At 47.7% G+C, this 24,797-nt stretch overlaps 9 protein-coding genes across 10 annotated transcripts; 2 read left to right on the top strand and 7 right to left on the bottom strand.

Annotated features, from left to right (window-relative positions):
* The first annotated feature begins 30 nt into the window (after positions 1-30).
* Positions 31-15,479, top strand: gry (trafficking protein particle complex subunit 11 gry). The gene is made up of 10 exons (XM_064691297.1): positions 31-1,022; positions 1,080-1,310; positions 1,378-1,818; positions 1,879-2,277; positions 2,344-2,769; positions 2,861-3,057; positions 13,625-14,133; positions 14,190-15,026; positions 15,092-15,286; positions 15,360-15,479. Exons 1-10 carry the CDS (start codon positions 271-273, stop codon positions 15,384-15,386), a joined length of 4,014 nt encoding a protein of 1,337 aa, XP_064547367.1. The 5' UTR covers positions 31-270; the 3' UTR covers positions 15,387-15,479.
* On the bottom strand, positions 3,417-4,384 carry LOC135434673 (seminase). The gene has a single exon (XM_064691321.1). The coding sequence runs from the start codon at positions 4,241-4,243 to the stop codon at positions 3,473-3,475; it is 771 nt and encodes a 256-aa protein (XP_064547391.1). The 5' UTR covers positions 4,244-4,384; the 3' UTR covers positions 3,417-3,472.
* Positions 5,473-6,269, bottom strand: LOC135434674 (trypsin-1). Its single transcript, XM_064691322.1, has one exon. The coding sequence runs from the start codon at positions 6,237-6,239 to the stop codon at positions 5,508-5,510; it is 732 nt and encodes a 243-aa protein (XP_064547392.1). The 5' UTR covers positions 6,240-6,269; the 3' UTR covers positions 5,473-5,507.
* On the bottom strand, positions 6,853-7,752 carry LOC135434671 (trypsin beta). Its single transcript, XM_064691318.1, has one exon. The coding sequence runs from the start codon at positions 7,726-7,728 to the stop codon at positions 6,946-6,948; it is 783 nt and encodes a 260-aa protein (XP_064547388.1). The 5' UTR covers positions 7,729-7,752; the 3' UTR covers positions 6,853-6,945.
* LOC135434789 (seminase) lies at positions 7,870-8,628 on the bottom strand. Its single transcript, XM_064691482.1, has one exon. The coding sequence runs from the start codon at positions 8,626-8,628 to the stop codon at positions 7,870-7,872; it is 759 nt and encodes a 252-aa protein (XP_064547552.1).
* On the bottom strand, positions 10,569-11,660 carry LOC135434665 (uncharacterized). Its single transcript, XM_064691312.1, has one exon. It carries the CDS (start codon positions 11,565-11,567, stop codon positions 10,569-10,571), a length of 999 nt encoding a protein of 332 aa, XP_064547382.1. The 5' UTR covers positions 11,568-11,660.
* LOC135434667 (trypsin beta) lies at positions 11,787-13,310 on the bottom strand. 2 transcript variants are annotated; one of them, XM_064691314.1, is made up of 2 exons: positions 12,800-13,310; positions 11,787-12,679 (listed from the first exon to the last, which is right to left on the bottom strand). In XM_064691314.1, exons 1-2 carry the CDS (start codon positions 12,821-12,823, stop codon positions 11,858-11,860), a joined length of 846 nt encoding a protein of 281 aa, XP_064547384.1. In that variant the 5' UTR covers positions 12,824-13,310; the 3' UTR covers positions 11,787-11,857. The 2 variants fall into 2 exon arrangements, with proteins under 2 accessions (XP_064547384.1, XP_064547385.1); XM_064691315.1 differs by having other exon boundaries at positions 11,787-12,667; positions 12,800-13,306.
* Positions 15,480-15,484: 5 nt separating the features above from the next.
* On the bottom strand, positions 15,485-23,396 carry hob (hobbit). Its single transcript, XM_064691296.1, has 10 exons — positions 23,175-23,396; positions 22,973-23,099; positions 22,377-22,904; positions 22,046-22,321; positions 21,845-21,988; positions 19,727-21,783; positions 19,177-19,657; positions 18,080-19,118; positions 15,920-18,018; positions 15,485-15,860 (listed from the first exon to the last, which is right to left on the bottom strand). Exons 1-10 carry the CDS (start codon positions 23,222-23,224, stop codon positions 15,789-15,791), a joined length of 6,873 nt encoding a protein of 2,290 aa, XP_064547366.1. The 5' UTR covers positions 23,225-23,396; the 3' UTR covers positions 15,485-15,788.
* Positions 23,397-23,488: 92 nt separating this feature from the next.
* MED4 (mediator complex subunit 4) lies at positions 23,489-24,669 on the top strand. The gene is made up of 2 exons (XM_064691316.1): positions 23,489-23,821; positions 23,879-24,669. Exons 1-2 carry the CDS (start codon positions 23,585-23,587, stop codon positions 24,425-24,427), a joined length of 786 nt encoding a protein of 261 aa, XP_064547386.1. The 5' UTR covers positions 23,489-23,584; the 3' UTR covers positions 24,428-24,669.
* Positions 24,670-24,797: the final 128 nt, after the last annotated feature.

The following is a 24,797-nucleotide window of genomic DNA, read 5'->3' as shown; positions in this document are numbered from 1 at the left end:
GATAACAAGCTTACGTACAGCTACAGCTGATTGCGAACTGCATTTTCTGGGGCGGCGTTTATTTACATTTTATACCGTAAAAATTGCTGGATTTTTTGGCGACAACAGCTCCACAATACATACAAGTTGTTGTAGTGCGTGCGCCCAATGCACTAAAGGCATTGCAAACGCAAAATCCACGCCCAGTTAACAACCAGCACACAGGCCTTGAAGTAGAGTTTGTCAGCAGTGTGCGGGGAGGGAAATCACATCTACTACACACACTAAACTATGACGATTGATGCCACCACTTTGCCGTCAGAGCTGCTCGTAATACCACAACCGCTGATAGGTTTCTGTGGCTTGGATATCGCGAGCCAGAGCGTGCACAAATCCATTTGGGATGCATTCAGCGGCACCCTACAACGGAAGCCAGCGGACAGGGAGAGGGACCGCGCTGCCGTGCAATATAAACTACTGCCTCCGAACTATGAGTTTCCGGTCGCTAAGCCGAAACGCGCGTCCTACGAGTGGTACCATCCAAAAGGAATACTTAAGCGTAATTGGATGTTAAAGCATCTCCATGTCTTGCCATCAGTCGTGGTGCTCTTCCAAGACATCGAATGGAACGACGGCCAGTGGACAGAAAAACAAGTGCAATGCGCGGCAATTGTGCAGGGCCTAAAGAATGCTTTGCAAGAACGTAATTCAAGGCTGTGCCTGGTGCTGCTCCAGAAGTCAGCACCACTTCCTCCTGGCGAGGATATGCTGGCGGCTGAGCGCGCTGCTAGTCTAACTACCGCTTGTGGCATTACCAGCAAAATGCTGTTCATATTGCCGCACACGGAGCATCTGATGGGCTACACGCAGCGCCTGGAGTCGGCGTTTTTGGACATGGCTCAGTCGTACTATGCACTTATGTCCAAACGAATACGTACGCACCGCGATCAACTCTCGGCGGCGCATACAACACTCAAGATACGCCATCAGTATAAGCTAGGATTTGTCGCAGAGATTAGGCAGGACTTTAGCACGGCACAAAAGTAAGCGAAAATTCAACAATAAAGCTGGCAATGCAATGATGTTTCCTCTGCTTGCAGACACTATTTTCAGGCCTATGGAAACTTGGATGAGATACGGATCACTGATGCCAATTGTATGGAAATAAAAACTGTGGCCGGCTTTCTCAACTATAAGATGTGTCGGTTAATGTTTAAGTTAAAAACACCAAGGGATTCCATCAATCAGTTTATTATACATGTTGAGAAATACAAAAATTGCGTGGGCTTCAAGGATTTAGCCTTTGAGCATCACGCTTGGCTAAGTACACAGTAAGCTGCACATTTAAAAGGCCTTTAAAGACATTAAGATGTACACACATAAAATTGCTGCTTGCAGACACTCTGTCTTCGCGGAACTCTTCTGTGAGGCTATCAAGAATGGGTTGCCTGCACTTCAGACACAGCATCCGGGCATTTACTTCCAAAAGGCCGCTGAGTATGTGATCAAGCGACGCGAGGCTGTCCAACAGGCCAGTGCCACGCTCTTAAGTACGAGCTCAACGAAGCCAATGACGGCAAGTCAAACGCAGTCCAGTTTGTACACCGAGTTTTTTGGCGTACGTGCAGTCAAGACGGGTGATCCAGTTGCCGAGCAGCTGGCGAATGTTCAGCTGTGCGAGCTGGAATGCAACTATAATCACTCATCGGCTATTATAGCGCTGCTCAGTCAGGCCATGGCGCAGTTTAAGATCTATAAGTGCTTGAGATTTCGCAAAAAACTGGCCATTGACATGGCTGAGGAGTATCTGCGCAGTGGCGATCATGCCAAGGCATTAACGTAAGTAGCTGCTTTTTGTTAAATTTTGATCATAATCCAGCTGAGTCTTCGGCCTTTCAGTTTGTACTCCTTAATGCTACCCGACTACCGCCAGGAGAAATGGTCGACCATTTTTAGTGATGTGCTGCTAAAGACGCTACGCTGCGCGCTGCTCTCCGGTTCTGTAGCCGATTACATTGCATGCAGCATTGAGGCGCTGTCGCTGCGTCATCATGGCGAGCAAAAGGAGCGCGTGCTGCTGCTGGAGAACTTGTGGCAAGTCTTTCAGAGCGTGCCACCTATGCCACAAACTCAATTGACACCCGAGATTCAAGAGCTGTGGAGCAACGCGCTGGCCAGCGTAAAATCGCCCATACAAATAGATTTAGATAAGGTTAGCGATGTGCTGGAGCTGTGCGCTACATTCCAACAAGTTCAACTTAACAACAACGATGTGCTACAGCTGCATTTGATAGTGCGGTAAGTTGGAAAGCCTGCCTATGCACATATTTAGTTTATGCTAATTGTATTTTTTACTTCGCGCAGCGTTTTGACTGATGTGCCGCTGCGCATACGCAGCTTCCAGGTGCTGCTCGCCGATGTCAGTAATCCGCAAAATAGCTACAAGCTGGAGGCGCTCAAATATTTATGCTTTCCCAGTCTGCTGCAGCTGCGTGCCCAGCAGCAGCAGTCTCTAGAAAAGGAGCACTTGGAACCAAAAACCTATGAAAAGAACAAGCGATTAGAGCCCGGCTGTTACTACCAGCTCATGTGCAGCACGGAGGCGCATCAGTTCAATGAGAACACACAGCTGCGCATAGTGCGCCTGGAGGCGCTCATGGGCACCGATCAAATTGGCGCATTGCTAACATGCAGCGCCAACTATGCACGCCAGCCATTCCGGCATCACACGCGCAGTCGCGATCTGGATGATAATGTGACAATAAATCCCATTTGCTATATTGCGCCCACGTAGGTTAAAACGCTTCGTACCGGAAGCTATAAACGTTTCGCCCACCCATTGCATGCCTTCATTTAACGCTCCGTTGAACTTTCATTGCAGCTTCCATTTGAGCACTCAAACGAACCTTGGCCATGTGATGGGCGATGGCCCGACAGGTGCCGCAGCGACAACAGCAACAACAACAATGCTGGTCAATGAGTACTATCCAGTGGTGACCAACATTAGCAATCCGTATAATGTCTATCTACAGAATGTGGGCGTGCACATCAGCGTTCCGTTGGAGCTGCGTAATAGCGGTAAGTGGGATACATATTAAACGTAATTTAATTATGTTGATCCAATTTGGAGCTACATATAAGATCGGAGCTGACGTATATACTGGGTTATGATACCCATCTAATGGCCGCAATCGATTCTATCCTTTGAAACTCTTCCAATTCTGTTCATTATACTATCGTCGCGGGTTTTGCTATCTAGGACTTTTTCCCTTTTTCTGTTTCCGTTTTGAAACTATTTTGATAAGGCTTTAAATAGATATCATATGGTTTCTATATGAACAATCAGCTGATATTAGTATGAAAACTTTGCAATGATATTTAATCTGTTTGACATTGAGAAGAACATTTACAATAATTCGGTTACAAATGTAAACACCTTCCATAGTTCCGTATTTATTTCTGATATCGTCCACGTTGATTGTTCACTTTTTGGCTACATGCCTAAAGCCTTATCGATAAAGCTCCTAACAGTCTTGACACTTGTGTAAACACCGGGATAATTGCGTCTGCCACAGCCCAAGCCCCAAGAGACAATGCCGCATAGTTGATTTTGATAGACGGCCGGGCCGCCGGAGTCGCCTTCGCAGGCATCCTTTACGCCCGGCACCGAGGCACAGAACATGGTGTCGCTAATGGCGCCGCGCAACTTGTACTGATTGATGCAGCTTCTCCGTGTGACCAGCGCCACATCGACGCTGCGTACATGCTGCGAGACGCGTTTACTGTTCTCTGTGGTCTTGCCCCAGCCGGAGACCTTGATCAGATCGCCAGCCTGAAAGCTGGAGTTGCATAGCTCAATGGTCGCAACGTTTGCACCTTGCAGCGGCGACTTCAGCTTCAGTACCGCGACATCCGAGTGCAGGGTGCGTGTATTAAACGCTTTGGGCGTGAACACCTTTTCCACGCTGCGTCGCACACCTGTTGCATCCGTTAACATTGTGGCACCGCCCACCACCTGCAGTCGGCTGGCCGGCACGCCCTTCACACAATGTGCTGCCGTCACCACATGAGTGGGCGTGACCAGTGTGCCGCCACAAATGAAATTGCCAGCGACGCGCAAATTAACTAAGTAGGGCACACTGCTGATATCCACCGGCGCACCTCCAAGAATGCGCGCACCTGCCTCGTTGACGGCCTTGCCAATGGCTATCCGGAGCAGGAGCATGGGCAGCAGCGGCAGCAGCAGCCGCAACCCCGTTCGCATTGGTTTGTTAGCAAAAACAGCCGCGCATTGCGTCAAATATTTGCTTTAGCCGCTGCCTGGCGCGTTTCCTAGCAGATCACTTGTGCAAACAATATTTAAAGAGTCGCAAACTGAGCCGAGCTGAACTGAACCACAAAGCTTTTCCAGTTCCGAGTCGGCTCGCGCGTTTGTTTGCACGGCTTTATATGCGGCCCCCTTTTGAGGAAATATAATTGTAACATTGTTTTATTGTGCAAATAATAATTATTTTTAATAAACCATTTTGTTGTTCTATCATGTGCGGCCCATCGAAACTCGAACAGAGCCATTAAAACACGACTCAGATAAACGTTTTTGACCTTGATGACATATTAACTTTTATTCCCCGCTGGATAAGTTGTCCCACTCAAACAACTGAATTAGAAGAGTGCTGGTTCGGATTCTAGGCGAGAGTACAAATGTCTTAGCCGCAGTTCAAGCTTTTTAAAATAATTGTTTTTTAAATACTATACTACCATAAACTTCTTATATATTATTACTCCGCGTCAGCTCACAAAAAAGGTCGATAGTTCGGATTACGGATCGAGCCAGCTTCCTCTCATATCCATATTCTCAAAATTTGGTACACAAGTGCTCATCAATTTTTTAAAAATTTTAATTAATTGTCCGTTCTACTGAAAACATTGTCAGCCGTAGATATTTTCATATAGAACATGCGGACTAAATCAGAAATCTTCCCAATATTGGAATCTACCAATTATGGTTAGATAAATCCAATGCTTGGGGCCCAATTCATTAATGCTTTGGGTAATTTATTTGTTGGCTCAAATCAATTTTGAATAGAATATGGTTCGATTCGGTTGTTTTTCCGATTCTGGTTTGGCTTAAGGTTCAGTTCATTTTACAATCCAAATTGGGACTCCGATTGCGAATCTAGCTTGAAGCCTTATTTAATATCATTGACCAATAATATTTATACATATAATATTTATTACTCAATGATTTAAAATGTAGATAATCAAGTCAGAAAATCTCCCCTCCTAAAGTACAGAAAGTTAACCAGTCGTTAAATTCATGATATTTTATTGTTTTCACTCTTCAATGAGCATTATAACAAGTATTAAAAAAATAGTAAATCGCTTATCATTGTTGACATATATTTCCAATTAAGTTATTAAGTGCAGCTCGTAACAACTTTTAAATAACTTGCACAATGATAATTGTGAATGTTGCATTCATTTATGGTTCACAATTATCGAAATGAACTAGTACGCAGCTTGCGGAACTAGTTCAAACTCGAAAGTTTTGCCAGCGTTTTCTCTATGAAACGCTTCACACGCGCGCTGGCCACATTGGTGTAAACGCCCGGATAGGCAGCGCGCGCACAGCCGAATCCCCAGGAGACAATGCCGCAGACCTCGCCACGATAGACCAACGGTCCACCAGAATCTCCGGAGCAGGAGTCCTTTATGCCGCGCACTGCAGCGCAGAGCATGGAATCGCTGAGCTGCGCCTGGCCAGCGTAGGCTAGCTGGCACTCCAAGCCGGGCAGCACGCGGACCACAGCTGTGCGCACCTGAGCCGCTGGCTTCCGACTACTCTCCTGCTGCACGCCCCAACCGCTGATCCGGACATATGTATTGGGAGCCGGTTGCGAGCGGCAGGGCGCAATTGTGGCCACTTCACCAGCTGTCAGCGGCACAGGCGACACCAGCTGCAGTATGGCCACGTCCATGTCAAAGTTGCTGGCCGCGTAGTTCGGAGCAATGTGAAAGCGGGCAACACCTCGCACCACGGGCGCCGTTTGCCCTAGCCGACTGGCGCCCGCATGGACAGTGTACTCCTGCTCCTTGGCGCCGTAGACACAATGGGCAGCAGTTAGCACAGAGCTGGTCGTGAGCAGAGAACCGCCGCAGATAAAGCCGCCGCCTTGACGGAGATACACCAAATAGGGCACCTCGCTGATACTCGTCTCCTGGCCTCCTATAATCCGTTGTCCGTCGCCAGCACGGAGCATTCCAATCAGCCCACACAACCCTAACCAGATCATGGCGTGTTCAAACTGACGCTATTGAAAGTGGGAAACGTGAATTGTGGAGCAATTTATTGAACGCTTAAATCCATAACTATCTATAATTATATGTAACTAACTATTTCAATGGATCTCGCCTCGACAACATGATATTATTGTGTGCTCTTCACGATAATGCAATTAGAATTGAAATTGAAAGTAATTGAATTGCAGTTGAAATTGACCGCTAGAAAATTGAAAGAGAAAAGGATTAATTGAAAACAAGAACAGAAATGGACATTTTATAAGGATTTGAATCGAAAGCAAACTTTAATGCGAATGCAATTGGAATTGTAATTGAAAGAATTTTAATTGCAGTTGAAAGTAAAGATTGAACATCGAAATTGACCGCTAGAAAGTTGAAAAAGAAATGGAATAATTGAAAACAAGATGAAAAATGGAAATTCCAAAACGATTTGAAACCGAAATATGAATGCAATTAGAATTAGAAATTTAATGAAATTGAATTGGAGTTGAAAGTGCAGATTGAACGTTAAAATTGAACGCCAGTAAATTAAAAGAGAAATGGACTAATTGAAAACAAGAACAGAAATGGAAATTGTATAACGATTTGAAGCGAAAGCAAACTTTAATATGAACCGATTAAAAGGAACTTCAAGTAGAATTCACTAAATGGACTCATCCTAATCAATTAGCAGTGCTGCTCCATGAAGCTCTTCAGGAACCACGTCATCGTCGAGCTGCTCAGGCGAGTATTGACGCCAGGTAAGCCGGTGCCACAGCCGTAGCCCCAGGATACGATGCCCGCAGAACGACCCGCGTACAGAAGGGGACCACCGGAATCGCCAGAACAGGCATCGGTGGCATTTGCGCCCAAGGCACAGAACATGTTGTTCGTTATGGGCTGAAACAAGCCCATTTGCTGGTTGCAATCACAGCGTGGCACCAGACTGACATTGGTCGCCTGCAGGCATTGGTTCCAAGCATGACCCTCGCTGCTGGTCATGCCCCAGCCAATGACCGTCAGATTGGCACCTTCGGGCAGCTCGTTGAAGTCGACGGGAACGGAGCTGGCATTGCCCGATAGGTCGAAGGGTTGACGCAGCAGGATTACCGCCAGATCCGAGTCCAGGCCACGTCCTGGCTGGTATTTGGGCGGCACCCAGCCGAACCAGGCCTGGCGCACATGCGCCTCTGGCGTCGGATCGGCCAGGCACTGTTGCTGGGCGTGCACAAACAAATCCTGCACCTGCTGATGACGCCTTTCCAGGCAATGGGCGGCTGTCAGCACACATCTGGGCGAGATCAATGCGCCGCCGCATTTAAACTGATTGCCACGTCGTAGATTCACCAAAAACGGGTAGTCAGCAATGGACGCCGTCTGGCCTCTAAAGATTTTGCCCAACAATTCGCCAGGTGCGCCAGCCAGCAATTGGATCAGAGCTGCCAGCCAGATTGAAAGCTTGAGCCACATTTTGCGGAAGCACTTTTCCGATCGGCGCCAGGAACGAGCTCTTATATAGGCGACGGACCGCAACATTCTTCGGCTAATTGACTGCTGATAAGCGTAATCTTCAACTAGTTTATTGGATCTACCAACTACGGCTACAACTACTTAGGAATACTCTGCCATGACGTCCATAAACCATCTTCTTATCACTGGCACGCTGGTGTAGACGCCGGGCAAGCGGCCGGCGCATTCGTAGCCAAAGGAGACAATGCCCACCAGCTCGCCGCGGAAGACCATCGGACCGCCGGAGTCGCCGTCGCAGGAGTCCCGTCTATACGGTTTCGCCGCGCAGATCATGGTGCGGCTGATGTGCTGCATGCCACGGTAAGCCGCACGGCAGGCAGCCTGCGACCACACGGGCATTATGGCGCTGTGCACGTGACGTGCCGTTTCCGAGGAGCCGGGATTCACGGCGCCCCAGCCGGACACTTTGACCCGACTGCCCGGCGGCACCGGCTGGCTGGCCAGTCCAATTGTCTGCACATTTGTGCCGACCATGTCCTGATTGAGGTACAATGCCGCCACATCCATGTTCATCGTTTTCATGCTAAAATCCGGTGGAATGGCAACCAGGTCGACCAAACGGTGTATGGCATTTTGAGCACCTTGCTCGGACGTGCCACCATAGACATGCAAATTCGCCAGGCTCACCCGCTGGACGCAGTGGGCAGCCGTGATGACCCAGCGTGTCGTAATCAAGGAACCTCCACAGATTTCATCCGCCGTGGCCACCTGCACCAGATACTTCAGATCGCTGATGTTCGCCACATAGCCACCAACAATGCGAGGCTCTATCAGCTGCTGGACTCCTTCAACCGACAGAACACTGGCCAAGAGCAGTGCCAAGAGCTGTGATCGGAGCATGTTCTCAATCAGGAAGAACTAATACAATTTGGGGTATTGCGCCAAGTGCTTTTATACCTTGGCTGGCGATATCAACAAATCTGAGCTGATATTCTAGTCGATCAACATTTGCACAATTGTTTTTACCAATAATTTGGGCGGGTTTTGTTGTTGACTTAAAAAAAAACAACTATAATTAACTTTATTTGTTGCTCATCGAGTTGATTACTTAAGAGCATATCCAATAGAAGAGCCAACCAATTGTGCGAAGTAGAAGTACATCTCTTATAATTTGTATAGGGTATTATATACCATAATATTGTGGAGGGTATTATAATTTTCTTATGAAACGGGTAACGCAGAGAAGGAGACAGCTACAACCCAACAAAATGTATATATTCCAGCCGAGTCCGTCCGTCTGTTTTTATGAGGACTATCTCTCAGTTTTAAAGCTTGCATAAGCCCATCTTACTCTGGGGAATTACCTATGTAGAAACCAGCCGGATCGGACTATTATATCATATAGCTGACATATTGGGGGGTAAGATATTTTCATCAAACTCAGCATTAACGAACTTCTCTGTTCTCACATATCTGCTAAATCGTCAGGCACGTAATGCCTGCAAGGGTATTAAATCTTCGGCGTACCGAAGATATCCTTAATGTCTCGTTTTTATTTATAGCAATAATTTCATATCAATTGGAAAGACCCCCTCGCGAGGACTTGTAGAATCGAAATTTTTTAGTTATATAGAACAAGTCCCTGCTCATCAGTTGTTATTCCCTTGAAAAGTATTAGGTTTTTGTAGGAAAATACCTTTTTTTAATAATAATATACTAGCTGGGGAAGTATTCTATTGGCCATTTCCCACACGGCTGGGTGTTTGTGTGTGTGAGTGTATGTATGTATGTATGTATGTATGTGTGTGTGTTAGGGTATGTATGTATGCATGTGTGTGTGTGTTAGGGTATGTATGCATGCATGCTTCGTCTCTAATACCAAACGCAGACCAAGCTTATTTGTCGCTGTGCTGCAAATTTAAATAAAACGAATTTCTACCAAGTGCTCTTCTCCTCGATTCTCAAGAATTCAAGTAGGCTCTGCAGTTTTTCATACTTAGCTAGTGGTGCAGTGCTTTTTTTTTGGCTTTTTTTTTTTTTGTTTTGTTTGTTTGTACATATTTATGTATGTACATTTGTATGTATGTACATTTGTATGTATGTACATTTGTATGTATGTACCTATGTATGTATGTATGTATGTATATGTGTATGTATGTATGTATATGTGTATGTATGTATGTATGTATGTATGTACATATGTGTGTATGTATGTATGTACATTTGTATGTATGTACATTTGTATGTATGTACATATGTATGTATGTACATATGTATGTATGTACATATGTATGTACATATGTATGTATGTATGTATGTATGTATGTATGTATGTATGTATGTATGTATGTATGTATGTATGTATGTATGTATGTATGTATGCACATGTATGTACATATGTACATATGTATGCATGTATGTACATATGTTTGTATGTACATTTATGTATGTATGTACATATGTATGCATGTATGTACATATGTGTATGTATGTACATATGAATGTACATACATATGTATTTATGTATGTACATACATATGTATGTATTTACATATGTGTGTATGTACATGTGCCGAAAGTTGGAGAAACAAAAAAGTGGGTTGATCACCAATCAGTCAGTCAGTCAGTCAGTCAGTCAGTCAGTCTGTCAGTCAGGCAGTCAATCTGTCAGTCAGTCAGTCAGTTGACTGCAATCAGTACAAACAGCTTTCTATATAGAGATTATGATTAAATACTTCGAAGCATTCGAATCCCTGCTCGGGCTCCACTCTCATCAGTTTTTCTCAGCAAGGGACAATGTGAACGATAATATTAACAAATCTTTATTTAATATATTAACATCAATTGTTTGCAATCGTATTGTTTATCCATCTTCGGATCCTGCCGACTCTGGTGTAGACACCAGGGTAGCCAGCTCTGGCGCAGCCCATGCCGAAGGACACAATTCCCATCAGTCGATTGTTTTGGACGGCGCCGCCGCCCGAGTCGCCGCTGCAGGAATCCTTATTCTTGGCCTGGGCACAGAACATGTAGTTGGTAATTGTGGCCGATCCTTGGTAGGCATTTTGGCACACCTTCTGCTTGACGACTTTGAGCTGCACAGATCTTAGATTTGTGACCGAATCGCCGCCCTCTTTGGTGACGCCCCAGCCGCCAATGCGCACCCGAGTGCCCGGCCTGGGCATACGCTGGCCCAAGGCAATCGTTCCAATGTTTGTGCCCGTCATGGTCGCATTCAGCTTCAGGAGCGCCGCATCCATGTTCATGGATTTGCTGGTGAACTTGGGCGCCACGGCGGTATAGGTAACAGAGCGCTCGACGCCGTCCGTGCCGTTCTGCTTGGTCGTGCCGCCGATCACAGTGAAGGAGGAGGCGGCGTGGCCGGAGACGCAGTGGGCGGCAGTCAGGACCCATTGATCCCTAATTAGCGAGCCGCCGCACAGCGCGCCGCCACGAAGCACCTGCACCAGATATGGCATGGTGCTAATGGAAGTCGTGGAGCCGCCCACGATGCGTGCCTGAACGCCGCCGACGATGCGAGCGGATGTTTTATTCCTGCGATTAGTTGTGCGGTTATTCAATGATCTCTGCCGGTTTGCTCTCCTCTTGGCTCGCTTCGAGCTGCTGCTGTTCACGATGCGCGACCGTGGCCGGGAGCTGGCCGCCGTCGTGCGCCTCGTGCTGCCGGAAACGATTCGTGGCTGGACTTGGCTCCTGGCGCGGGCAGCAGCTGTAGTCCGCCTGCTTATCCTATTGCCAGCTCGGTTACGGCGCGCTGCCGCAGCCAGTTGATCCAGCAGCAGCACCAGAAAGACCAGGTAGACCCAACGCAAACGCATTTCGAATTTGGAATGTGTGCGAATTAACCTTGGTGCGGCTTTTATGCCCGAGCATTTGCCAAAATAACAACAAAACCCGACAAATCCGTACAACTGTGCAAATAGCTATTGCTAAAAAAAGAGCTCGGCTTCTGTGTGAATGGGTTGATTGGGTTGAATGGGCCATGTGGGCCTTGTGGTGACGCGCGGATTCCAATGGCAGATCAAACAAGAACACAATCAGGGCACAGTTTTCACTTTAATACTCAACGGCCTAACTAATCCTAAGTGGAGACGCAGACAGACGCAGCTCAGTGGCAATATATGCGCATATTGTGGGCTATCCAGTCGTAGAGATGCGGCACGCTCGTATACACGCCCGGGCTGTCCTCGCGTGCGCAGCGATCCGCCCGGCCCCAGGAGACAATGCCCACCAGCTGGCCTTCGGCATTGACCGCCGGTCCGCCGGAGTCAGCGTCGCAGGCATCCTTGTGGCCCGCCACCGAGGCGCAGTACATGCTCTCTGTCAGATTCCTGTAGCCCAGATATAGCTGCTGGCACTTGGGGCGCGACAGCACTTTCACCTGGACGCTGTGCAGCTGATTGGGCAGCTGGCGGGAGCGCTCATCGGTCAGACCCCAGCCGGAGACGCGCACATAGCTGCCGGGTCGCGGCGGTTGCCTGGCCAGACGTATGGGCTCTATGTGCGCTCCCTGCAGCGGATTCTGCAGCTGCAGCAACGCCACGTCCTGATCCAGCGTGCTCCGATTATAGCCAATCGGTAGGAGTATCCGGTTCACATAGCGCGCATTCCGCATATCCCTCAAATAGGTCACCCCACCGCGCACCACATAATCCGCGGCCTGGTGCTCCGGTGCCTGCAGACAGTGGGCCGCGGTGAGCACGCAACGTGGACTCACCAGCGACCCGCCGCATTGAAAGTCACCGCGTCGCCTGATATTCACCATATGCGGCTGCGTGTTCACCTCGATGCGCTGGCCACCCACCACACGTGGCACACGCCCCCGACCCACTTTATCTAGGCCTCCAGCCGCACAGTTGCCCAGCAGCAGGAGGAGGAGGAGCAGTAAACCTATTCGCATCTCCAGCTTGTCGTGTGGCTGTAATGAAGGCTATGAATCAACTGTCGCACGCGACGCAACTTAAGCTATTTATATGGGTCGATTTTGAGGGGTAAAAACCACATTTACTATGAAAGGCCGCCGGGTAGATCGCCAGACCGCGTTACTTACCTTACCCAACAACTGCGCTGGCATATTACAGCAGCACGTAGAACACCTGTGCCCAGCTGTTTACACACATCATTGAACTTGCCCAGCTACACAATCTACACATCGTCTTTCCAGACTGTTTGCAGACATTACGCTCTCTGCTATTTACTCTTTGTACCAAAATGTGGACTCTATGAAAAATGAGATCGCGTTGTGGACTCTAATATATGACATCCAATAAGAAGAACATCCAATAAGAAGAACATCCAAACAGAACGCAATGAAAACTAATTCAGCTCTTATTCGAATTTTGACTGTTGACAAGCTTGTAAGAAAGTTTCAGTCGGGTGCAACCAACTGTGCAATACCCTGTTCGTATCGTAATAGCAACGGAATTTAAGTAGGAAAGATAGGAATTTTTAATTTGTGTGGATGGAGGCTGGATGTGCCCACAATAATTTTGGATTGATCTATGAAACATATGATTTTCTGACACTGATAATCAAAAGTATATATATTTATTACACGTTCGGACATTAGGACCCACAATACGGAAATAACTCAAGTCAAATACGCCCTATTTTCTATTGAGAACGGAGTTTGGAAGACGCTTTCTTAATATGGCCTTTCTATGCGATTTTCACATTCACATATTTTACAGAACAAAGTTTATTTTTAGTATAACTTTAAACTGGATCGTTGTTCTACCTCTTTCCCTATCGAGATCTCTCATCTTTATTATTCTGTTATTGATTATCTTCCTGCCGCATTCACTCTCATCCTGCCTTTCTATGCGATTTTCATAAATTCAAGTATTGCCTACAAATTTTGGTTTGTTGCCTGCAGTTTTCCTCACCACAGACGTTTCGCCTGGCCGCCAAAAGCTGCACGCTCAGATCCAGATTGATGTGGGTGAGCTGTCCGGACATGGCAGCAACACTGCCACCTTCTACATCTTTAGCCTGGTGGAGGCAGAGATCAAACTGCAGCAAAGACTCAGCTACACGTTGGATGTGGATCGCAGCGCAGGCGGCGCTGGAGCTGCCACAGCCAGCCACAGCACCACGCCCACCAGCACAGATACGACGCCCGAGCACGTGAAGCTGGTCAGCAACAGCCTGGCGGTCATATCGCCGGTTCAGATTGAGTATCTGGACGAGACGCGGCTGCGCAAGTCACGCGAGGATATCCTGACCGTGCGATGTGCCGGCGACTTTAAGTTCAGCGCGCGCTTCTATACGCTCAACCGGCGGCCACTGAGCCAGGTCTATCGCGGTGAGAACTTTCTGCTGCGCGCCAACACGGAGGTGCTGGCCGTGGATGAGGTAGAGATACTGGACAGCTTCTTTATATGTGTAAGTGGGCGTCTCTCAGATCGAGTTCAATTGTAATAGACTGCATTTCTCGACAGGATCACAATTTAGTGCAATCGAATTACAGTTTTAAGCGAAAGAAGTACACCAACAAGTACAGAGCAGGCGACCAGCTGGAGAGCGTCATTGTGCTACGGACAAATGCCACACTGCAGGACTGGACGACTGCACGCGACCTGGAGCGCTCCAAGTCCGAGGAGAGTGTGCCCAATAAGTTCGTCAGTCGCCAGCAAAAGCCACAGATTGCAACAGGCCAAGTCCGCGATGCGCCGTCTCAGGCACCAAATGCTGCACTGAATCCTTATATGAGCAAGAGCCTGCTGGCCAAGATACCCACAACAATGACCATCATCAATAATAGTCCGGGCATGAGCAGCGCACTGCAGCTGTCCAATGCGGGCATCATGACCAACTCGATCCATTCCGATGATGGCAAACTGAGCCTCACAGGCGCCGAGGATGCCGGCACTGCGTTGCCAGTCAAGGGCCAGGATGCGCCCAAGAGCATGCGCGTCATCTACAACAAAGCGCTGGAGGCAGTCCAGGCTACGGGTCATTGTCGCGGCTTCATCAAAGGCGTGTACACGCTGGACTCTGCAGCAGGTTCAGCCACAACGCCCCGATTTGGCGTCTTTTGCATACGCTGGCGACGAGCTGGCGCAAAGGAGGAAAATGAATCCAAGTTTATTATAAGTGGCCTTGATATAGCGGAGCCGCCGCTCAACATATACTGCACCATCGAGGAGAAGATGTTCGTCAAAATGCCCATGGCATTCAAGGTGGTACTAAAGAATCCCACAATGCATGTGCTGCATCTGATAGCCACGCTCTCCATCAGCAAATCGGATAACTTTATATGCTCCGGCCATAAGCAGGTGCGTTGGCAGATTAGTTCACTTGGTTAATATTTATTTAATGTCGTGGATTGCTTTTGCCGCAGCTGGATGTATCGATAATGGCGTATGACGAGAAGGAGCTGGTCTACAATTTGTATCCGCTGCAGGTGGCCTGGCAGGAGCTGCCTGTGCTGACCCTGGAGTACAATACAAAGGCCGATCCGCAAAAGCATGATAGCCAGAATGCGTTGCTCGACGAGCTCGTGCAGCGAGCTCTGCCCAAGCGCGTCTTTGTGCTGGTGAGTGCTGCCCCTCGGCCAGTCCTTTTTGAATCCTTAACTAAACCAAATTGTTTTTTGCATTTTATTGCAGCCACCGTTGAAGCAGCTGACCAAGTAAATGTTATCCCTTAGTTAAGGCGTGTGCATATTTAGTTAATCTAAGTGTTTTAAAGTCTTAATATATCATTGTGGTATGTAAAAATTCAACTAACTATATTAACTTTTTCTTTCTCTCTCTCTTTATTTGCTAAAGTGAAACAAAAGCAGTTTGCAACAAGATTAATTATATAGTTAAACAGACAGACAGACAGACACATGCATAAATAAATATATTGTTATATTTATAGATTTGGTTAATACTTTAGTGTGTGTGTGTGTGTTTGTGTTGTGATTGTATTGTAGTGTGTGTATAAATTAAAAGGGCCTCAATATTCGTCTGACAATTGGCCTGGCCCGCTGCGAGTCGAAGTAGATATGCATATAACTGGATATATGTATATAGTATATTAAATAAATATGATTAATCCGATCTCTTGCCGCCCGATGGAAACTTGAAAACGCCGCCACCTTTTCTTTGATTGCGATTTTCGCTCTGCGGAAGAGAAGAATAATATAAAATTGCAATATCGGCTCGGTTGGAATCTTACTCACCAGCAAACGATTGCCAAAGAGCATTTTAGCCTTATCCTCCTCCTGGGGCGTGGCACGCTCACCAGCCGACAGCACCGGCTGACGCCGATGGATTTGCAGCTTCTGTTTGATGGCCTGCGAGACAATGACGCGCCTGCTCACCGATTTCATGGCCAGCAGCAGATCCAGCCAGGTCCATGTGACATTGTGATATTCCAGCGTGGGTATGACTAGTGAGTAGTCTGTTATGTCCTCCAGATTCTTCTCCTTGTTGCCCTTGTAGCTAACACGCACCGGCACCTCGGGAATTTTAATATAGATGAACAGTTTGTTTTTCTCGGCGCGCTCCTTCATCTTTTCCACGTCATCCTTCTCGATTTTCACATAGAACTCGGAATCCTTGGCGCTCTTCTTGCTCTTGGCCGCGCGCCTCGAGGATGATGCTGATTTGGCTTGTAAATTCGTTGTGGAAGCCGAACTGGTCGATGCATTGTCATCCAGCTCATCGCTGACTTCAGTTTCGGATGCATCGCGATCCGGAAAGCAAAACTTCAACATGGTGCTATAGAACTTCTTGGTAATTGCTATGGTTATCGGTGCCACATTAATCTCGAAGTGATCTTTAACTGAAATACCGCCAACAGGCGGCTTCTCGCGGCAAAAGATGCGCAGCACACGCTTGTGCGTGTCCACGGGCATATCCTTCTGTATCTCCGTGGCCAGCAGCACATCTCGATAGATTTCGCGTGGCAGCAGATTCTCCATGCGTATGTTGCCCAGCTCCAGCAGATGCTCCACGGAATCATCACTCTTGGACTTTTTCGTATAGAGAAAGGCGCTCAGCACCAAATCCGCAATACCAATCTGGCCATCGGTCTCTGTGAGTCGCCACTGGGCGCGCTTAAAGCAGATCTCATTGGCTCGCACCATCGTCACCGACTTGTCCGAGCGCACATTGGAGATCTTGCTGAGCTGGGATAGCTGGGTTTCCTTGTAGCACAGCAGCATCATGTCCAGCTCCTCGCTGTATGTGTTCAGCTCCTCCTTGCTCTCGCGTATCTGCTGCTGCACACGATCGAAGTCGTCGCGCAGCTCGAGGGTGTCGCCCTCTTCGATTCGTTCCTTGCTGATCAGATGTATGTCCTTCTCCAGTGAGCGTATCTTCATCAGCAGGCTGCGTATGACCGTCTGCTTTTGTTGGATGGGCCGCTTCTGATCCTCCGTGGAGTGCAACTGCAGTTGGAAACGCATTCGTGCTAATTTCTCGGCCGCCTGCTTGCGCTGCGGCTCCACGTACAGCAGCAGATTGTTGACAATGTCCAGGATCATGGCGTACTGTAGCGAATTGGTGCACACATCGAGATCATGATGCATCAGCGTGAAGGCATCCACGGGATCATCCTGCTTCTCCCAAGGCGACAATGATTCCTCGGATGGTGGCGGCGGCACCTCTGTGATGCTATTCGGATCAATGGCATCGCCATAGCTTACGTAGAAGAATTCGCATTTACATTTCGACACGATGCGCTGCAGCTGCACCGGCTGTGCCTGGCCAGAGTTGTCGCTGAGGAAGGCGCCCACAGTTTCGGAAACAACGCCGCCCACACTACGTCCGCTGCCCACCAGATGCGATATATCCTCGGGCAGGTGATTATTGATCACCGTCTCATCTTTGTCCTGTATATTGTCCACCGTTAGCCACATGATCTCCTTTTCCAGCAGCGAATCGTTGTCGCCGGCACTGACGGTCGCATAGTACTGCATGCACTCTAGCAAACCCTTCCAGGTTGTCTTCGAGATGAGCGAACGATCCCGCCAGACGGGCCGATGCTCTCGTTGCAATATCTCCGCCTTGGCGGCACTGATAATTACATAGCCGGACGTTTCACAGCCCTTCAGGAGCACCTGAGAGTTGACCAGACTGATGGACCAATTCTCATGGATAATATCCTGCACGGAGCAAGCCTGCAGTCCCTGCAGCTGCAATTCCCTGGACTGTGTGCTGTGATCATCGCTGTACACATTGAACTTGTGATCCGCCTCCGCGATGAGCTGTTGCAGCATGGCCGTGGCATGGATCTGGCCCGGCGCCTTCTTCAGCGCGGCATTCGCATTGGCAACTACAACAAAAAAAGAAGTATGATTTCGAAGATTTCAGTGAGAATACTCGGGGGCACTTACTTGGGAGCACCTCGCTGCTGGTGCTGGACAGCGTTATGGTGCTATCGCTGCGCTTGTGCTTCAGCATGGCCGAGTTGGCCGCCTCCTTGCGGTAGCTCTTGACCGCCTCTGTGGACAGATTGTTTTTCAGCTTTTGTGACTTCATGAAGGAGTCGAACAGAGCGAACGCAACATCCCGATTGCTTTTGGTCCAGGCACCCTTTAGATCGTATACGACCAGCTTGTGCGTGGGCGTTGTACACTTGGTTTTTGCATCTTCTTCCGCATTGCTGGCCGTTGTGGGCATCAATGCCTCCCGGCCATACGAGACCTTGGCCACGCTCAGGAAATAGAAGCGCACAATTTTGAAAGCATCGGCAGCGCTGGCCAAATTCTCAGAGCTACTGTCTAGTTTTTCGGTGACTATGCTCTTCAGCCAGATCTCTGCATCGTTCAGTTCACAGTTCATGTACACCGTGGACCAATCCGCACGCGGCCTGTGTATGAGGCCATCATCAATTGAATTCAGCGTCAGACAATATTCGGAGCTGAAGGAAACGCGCCGTCCGTTCAGCTGGAATCCCTTGTGCAGAGCATGCGACATCCAGTAGAGCACCTGAAACTTGTGCAGGCACATCTGTAAATTGGCCTTCTTGTAGTGTCGGCTCAGCTGCTTCTTGCGTGGCCGCACATTGTTAAATACCGGACCACGACGTGTGGGCCGCGTCACGCCCGACAGGATGAGCTTGAGGCTCTCGAACCAGCGCAATGTGCTGCCATACAACACCAGGCTGGGTATATCTAATTCCACCTCCTCGGCCACCTTGGGCTTCGTCTCGAACGATGCCCAGACGTTGAGATTAAGCGAGCGGAAAGCGCGAAACGAATCATGCACCTGGTTGCTTGAGTATTCAGGCAGCTTGTCCGGTGCACAGGGCATGACAGCATGATGATCATTGGGATTGGCCAGACAAACCCAATTAAGCTTAAAAGTCAGCTTCAGATTCGGAAAGTGCAGCAGTCGACAATCATCATATCGAGAGGCAGTTCGTACTGTCACCTAAACGGATTTGTGGAAAGAATATCAAAGAGTTCCTAGACTCAAGCTATACACTCACGTTGAGCTCGCCCTTGAACATGATCTTGGCATTTGTCCAGACAATGCCGCAATTGTTCCACGTCAGCTCCATTTCCTCGGTGGTGTTGTACGGATCCAGCGAGGCGTGCAGCAGCACCGTAAACTGCTTGGCAATCAGAGTCAAGCGTCCATGCAGCAACAGACGCATCTTATCCCAAAATGGTAGCGGTGGACTTGGGTCCTTCGAGGGCGCTGAGATTTTCTCAAAGCTCAAATTGCACTGGGCCATCACGGGCTCCCAGCAGGGGCCAAAGGCATAACTGCAGCTCTCCAGTTCGCAGTCAAAGTCGTGATAGAACTTAATGGTCGGCATGCTGCGTTGCACCACGTCCGTTTGAAAGGGTTCACCCACTTCCACGAAGACGTCGCGCTTGGCCCGCTTCGAAGGCATTTGCTCGGCACCGCAAAGATTGCCGTAGAGTCGCATGCTCTTCACATAGAACATGGGCTGCGGAAAGTCTCTGCGTATGATAAATATTGAGATATATTGATAAATTTGTTAACTTTCAATAGCGCAACTTTCAAATTACCGCAACATAAATTTCCACTCGGAGCAGCTGATGTTGACGCCGCGACACCAGAGCGTTGTGAATTGTAGTCCTTCCTCCGGCCAGGGACTCTCCGAGTCGATTTCGCGCATGGTGCTCGTCACATTGTCATAGCCGTGTATGGAGGTGTCCGCCATGGCTAGAATTTCCACATCGGTCATAATCCAGGCGAGCAGGCGCGTGCGCACTGGCCCACTTTCACGTATCTTCTTCGAGCGTTGTATATAAATCTCTGAATTCTTCTTGACCAGATTCGCATAGAGACTTTCAATGGTGCCCGCGGGCACCAGCAGCCGCTCTGAGCACATTTCGGCAATCTTCTTGTCAAACAGTGCCTTGCGTTTCAGACTCTCCAGATATTCATCGACCAGAAGCACATAGTTATCGCGCAGCTTAACCTCGAAGGGATCGTCACTGATCTCGAGCAGAAACTCCTTAATCTTGATTACCCAATCACTGGGCAAGGGTGAATTCACAGTGAAGGGTTTCTTCTTGTAGTTGTGCACTAGCTTAAGCCATTTGTAGTGTGTGACGCACTCATTATTGATGGCATCATAAAAATCATGATCATATGGAAAAATTGCCTTGAAGGAGCCGATGGTGGTCACCCACACCTTGTTGGTGGGCAGCACGAAGCCTGGAAAGTTGAGACGTTCATGGCTGAGCGTCTCGAGATACGACAGTGACTGCATGTCCAGTTCCTTGACCGTAAAGATGTGCTGATCGTCGATCCTGACAAAGACATTCTCCGCATAGATTATATTGCGCTCCTTGCGACTAAAGAAGAGATTCTCCACGAAGACCTGTATTGAGTGGCGCTCCGATAGCTTCAGTTCAAATATCGTGCTACGCTCCGCGGACAACTCAATGACAAGCGAACGCTTGGGCTTTTGGCCCTCTAACTTAGTGGATGGAGGCATTGCCACTTCCGCCTTCAGGTCCTGCATATCACGGACTAGCGTTAGCAGATGCATGTGCAAATTGGAGTTCCACATGGCCTCCGTATTGCCGGGTATATAAATGGAAAGCTTGCCGGGCGTGCCTTCCAACGCTGGCTGATGCTCCAGTCGTATCATCTTGCAATTGGCAAACACATCTGAAAAGTCCGTAAGACACAGCGACGAGGCTGTCATCGAGCGCATGATAGCCATTTGGAACTCCTCCAGTTTTAGTGTGGCCAAATTGTGAGCACGTGTCAGATTAATTTCTGAGAAGCTCAGCAGCATATAAACATTGTGATGATTCACAAAATATGCCGTGATATCCTTAACCTTGACAGAAACACGCAGCGCTGTGCCCTGCTGTTCTCCCGAGGTGCCGCTGAGGTGAGGTTGCGACTGCTTAGCACGTCTCGTGCCAAGTCCACCGTACTGCTTAACGCACAACATGGACTTGACGATGAACTCCGCCAGCTGCATGCTGTACTCAGTGCGGAATGTGTGTATGGATATGTCCAACTTGGTTGTGTTTGCATAGGAGCACAACTTGACCAGACTGACGCCCAAGAAAAATGGTGAGCCCGGCGAATGCGTCTTCTTCAGATTGTTTGTGTCGTTGTTGGAGTTGCCCAGATTAGACCAGAGGGTCTCTACCATCAATTCCATGCTCCATTGCCGCTGATTGAGCAGTAAATTGAGAAACTTATTGCGATACAGAGAACTGCGCTTCTCCTCAATTTGCTCCAGTAGAAAGCGTGTGTGACTGACGCTCATGGCGATGTGCTCATCATCCAGTTTCATCAGCAACGAAACGTTCCACAGCTCGGCACAGCCTTTGACCACAATGCGCTGCATGATCCATTCCAGAATGCCGCCATAGCGACGCTGCTTGGCCGGCGAGGCTGAGGGCGTCAACGCATCCAAACACAAATGATCCGGCAGTGAGTTTTGCCTATGGCCCAGCTGCAGCAGTTGATGGTGGCTTGTTGCACGCTGGCGTGCAAGAAAATTATTGTTTACAAAATCATAGATCTCGCTGTGATTGTAAATAATCTGGAATGTCTTGAGCTTCACATACAGATTAAATATGTCCTTCTCCAGCTGTGAATGAGGAAAAGTAAATATCATCGAGTCGATAGGGTTTTATGCATTGTTAACTAACCACCGAATCAATGGTAAACTGTTCCACGAAGAGCAGCTTCTCGTATTTGGTATCAATGTCCAGATGCTGAAAAACCAGCTTGGCCAACATTGAGGGCAGCAGCGTCTTTTCGTCCACAATCTTTGAGTTGAATTTACCCGTTATCTAAATAATAAATATTATCAGTACCATTTATAATCGTTTTCAGATAAAATTGCCTACGGTAAACAGCTGCAACTTGGCACTAAAATCATTTTGCGAATTCTCCTTGACTGCGGAAAATGTGGCTGCCTTAACGCTGAAGTTAAAGTTCTTTGGTATAATGGGCGCCAGTTTCTCATAGTTGTCATTATCATAGCCGCTTACATTCGGTGTAAAGGCCTGCTGTAAGGTTTTCGACTGCTGGCCAGGATTGGTGCGTTGCTTGGCTTCGGTAAGGAACTCGTACAGACCTCCATGTATGACTGACTTGCAATTATTAATGACCAGGCTGAGCGACTACAGATGAAAAAACATCAGTACGCATACACATATATATATATATTAAACTTACATCCATGGAGAGCGGCCCGTGTGCAAAGAGTGAAGCATCGAGAGCAACATCAAAACTCACTTCGCCCAGGCAAGGACGTATTTTGTTCAGATTCTCCAAGGACTGTCGCCGTGCATTGCAATGCCGCAACATTTTCGCCTGCGCCTCAACTAGCGCTGCATTAACTAGGAGGACTCGTGCATTTTGCACGATGCTGCCATCCAGATGCAGCTCCTTGGCGGTGGCATGTATAAACCAGCCCGGATCAAAGTCGTTGTTCATCAGCACCACGGATATGTTATTGACATGCACGGCCATAAACTGCGCAAACGTTATAATGCTTGCGGGCACTTTGGTTTGCCGAAAGTCGGGTACACTTCTGGCCTCTGCTTTCTGCTTGCGCGGCTCATAATAGAAACCGTCGCTGACGTCATCCTGCCGATTGCTATGTATATCCTTATTGATGCGTATGTCGCGTACATAAATAGACACCAGCTTTGTCACCTCCGTGGTGAAGAAACGGCTGCGTAAGCACACCTCTTCGATTTGCTAAGAGCATAAAAAATGGTTAAGCAATATGGGGGCGTTAAATCATGGGTCAATTGACTCGCACTTACGACTGAGAAACCGCTTTTGCTGATGTGGACATTCTTGAGCGACAAATAAGTCAGTGAAATGCGACCGATGCGCACCTTGACCCGAAAACGCTTAATCAGATACCAGCTTATGCCCGTGGGCAAAATCCTAATTAGATGATAAAGCACAGCGTTTACTTTGCACAGCTTAAAATTCCATTAGGGCCGGTGCGGCTGCACTTACCAGTAAATGAAGAGGAATATTAGTGAGGTAACTATTAGCAACTGTAACATGTTCACAATTTAAATATCATTGCACGCCCATAATATTTGATAAGCTAATTTAAACGGAATTAATATTATCTATAAAATTTTGAAAAAATAATGTGTATGTTCCTTTTCGTTCTTCTGTTTTTAGCGTCTGTTGCTTGGGCTGGTTTGGGCCCAACAAACAGCTGTTTATGTTTATGTCACTTTCTGTGTGGCCAGCTTATGCATTTTGCGGCTTGTTTCGGCATAATGTGAAAATATCGATAACAACTTATCGCATACAATTGTCTATGGCATGTCACCAACAAAAGTCTTGCAGAAGCGTTCCGGCTTGTTTGCAAAATATAAATTACATAGCTTCTACTAATAGTTAAGCCGCCCACCATGTCGTTTCATTTAAGCACCAAGGAGCGCTTACTACTGCTTATTGATGACATCGAAATGATTTCCAAAGAACTTATAGAGCAAGCGCACCAGAAAATCTCCAGTACGGAACTTGCGGATTTGTTGGACTTGTTAGTTTCAAAGGATGAAGAGTTTAGAAAAATGTTGGAATTAGCGGAGGAGCAGGCCAAAGTGGAAGAAGCAATGGATAAACTGCGCGCTAATGTGGAGATTCATGTAAGCACTATTCATTCCAGGGTTACGATTGTCTGCTACTATTCTATTTCTGACTAGGATCGGGAGATTCAAAAGCTACAGAAATCATTGAAAGACGCCGAGCTCATACTCTCTACAGCCATATTTCAGGCACGCCAAAAGCTGGCTAGCATTAATCAGGCCAATAAGCGGCCGGTTTCTTCAGAGGAACTCATCAAATACGCACACCGCATAAGTTCAGCAAATGCAGTCAGCGCTCCGTTGACTTGGTGTATTGGAGATCTTAGACGACCATATCCTACAGACATTGAAATGCGCAATGGTCTATTGGGTAAATCTGAGCAAAACATTAATGGCGGACTTGTCACTCATCAAAACAGCGCCATTCAGTCGGACGCCCAACGAAATTTAAGCGGTACAGGCGGTGGTGGGAGTGGCAGCGGAAGCGAAGTGCCAAATGCATTCCAAAACCAATTCAGCTGGAACCTAGGCGAACTACACATGATGGGTGCTTCTGGCAACTCGGTGGCTTTGGAGACACGTGCTCATAAAGAATCTTCAGCACAGGATGATGTCGAAGTCATGTCCACAGACAGCTCAAGTTCTAGTTCGAGTGATTCACAATAGTTTTTTAGATGCAGAACAAAAATAGAAATAGTAATAGTAGCAAATAAGAGAAAAGTTTATTGTATACACATATATATATTAGATTTCTGGATTTGGCCAACTCTGGATGCTCGATTTTATGTGCTTCAGTTGAAGCGCACAAAAACTCAGACCTAGAGCGGACCAAGCCTAAAAATTTTCTAAAATTAAGAAAGAGGACGCGAACTCCTTAAAACTATATATATATAAGTATTTAAAATGAATGGGTTGAGCATTTATTTAAAAATTATCCTTTTTCGATAACGGTAGTGACTTAGCGATAGATAGTTATCGGCTTTCACACATCGATACCAGAGGGAATGGCAATTACTTTGCTGGCATCGCCAATCAC

The sequence above is a fragment of the Drosophila montana genome, unplaced genomic scaffold (genome assembly GCF_035044405.1).
Source record: "Drosophila montana isolate Dmon_TW-CO22-7 unplaced genomic scaffold, ASM3504440v1 contig_3438_1, whole genome shotgun sequence".
Taxonomy (NCBI): domain Eukaryota; kingdom Metazoa; phylum Arthropoda; class Insecta; order Diptera; family Drosophilidae; genus Drosophila; species Drosophila montana.
Note: the sequence above shows the minus strand (reverse complement) of the source record. Positions and strands in the feature narration are given on the sequence as shown.

What these genes read in the sequence shown, in the direction of transcription:
- gry (XM_064691297.1), top strand. Translation starts at nt 271, where the DNA reads ATGACGATTGATGCCACCACTTTGCCGTCAGAGCTGCTCGTAATACCA. An exon ending in GTTGGAGCTGCGTAATAGCG is followed by an intron (nt 3,058 to 13,624) that starts GTAAGTGGGATA and finishes TGTTGCCTGCAG; the next exon opens with TTTTCCTCACCACAGACGTT. An exon ending in TGGACAGCTTCTTTATATGT is followed by an intron (nt 14,134 to 14,189) that starts GTAAGTGGGCGT and finishes ATTTCTCGACAG; the next exon opens with GATCACAATTTAGTGCAATC.
- LOC135434673 (XM_064691321.1), bottom strand. Translation starts at nt 4,243, where the DNA reads ATGCGAACGGGGTTGCGGCTGCTGCTGCCGCTGCTGCCCATGCTCCTG.
- LOC135434674 (XM_064691322.1), bottom strand. Translation starts at nt 6,239, where the DNA reads ATGCTCCGTGCTGGCGACGGACAACGGATTATAGGAGGCCAGGAGACG.
- LOC135434671 (XM_064691318.1), bottom strand. Translation starts at nt 7,728, where the DNA reads ATGTGGCTCAAGCTTTCAATCTGGCTGGCAGCTCTGATCCAATTGCTG.
- LOC135434789 (XM_064691482.1), bottom strand. Translation starts at nt 8,628, where the DNA reads ATGCTCCGATCACAGCTCTTGGCACTGCTCTTGGCCAGTGTTCTGTCG.
- LOC135434665 (XM_064691312.1), bottom strand. Translation starts at nt 11,567, where the DNA reads ATGCGTTTGCGTTGGGTCTACCTGGTCTTTCTGGTGCTGCTGCTGGAT.
- LOC135434667 (XM_064691314.1), bottom strand. Translation starts at nt 12,823, where the DNA reads ATGCCAGCGCAGTTGTTGGGTAAG. An exon ending in CAGCGCAGTTGTTGGGTAAG is followed by an intron (nt 12,680 to 12,799) that starts GTAAGTAACGCG and finishes GTTGATTCATAG; the next exon opens with CCTTCATTACAGCCACACGA.
- hob (XM_064691296.1), bottom strand. Translation starts at nt 23,224, where the DNA reads ATGTTACAGTTGCTAATAGTTACCTCACTAATATTCCTCTTCATTTAC. An exon ending in TGTTCAAGGGCGAGCTCAAC is followed by an intron (nt 19,119 to 19,176) that starts GTGAGTGTATAG and finishes AAATCCGTTTAG; the next exon opens with GTGACAGTACGAACTGCCTC. An exon ending in TCTTTGGCAATCGTTTGCTG is followed by an intron (nt 15,861 to 15,919) that starts GTGAGTAAGATT and finishes TCTCTTCCGCAG; the next exon opens with AGCGAAAATCGCAATCAAAG.
- MED4 (XM_064691316.1), top strand. Translation starts at nt 23,585, where the DNA reads ATGTCGTTTCATTTAAGCACCAAGGAGCGCTTACTACTGCTTATTGAT. An exon ending in GCGCTAATGTGGAGATTCAT is followed by an intron (nt 23,822 to 23,878) that starts GTAAGCACTATT and finishes ATTTCTGACTAG; the next exon opens with GATCGGGAGATTCAAAAGCT.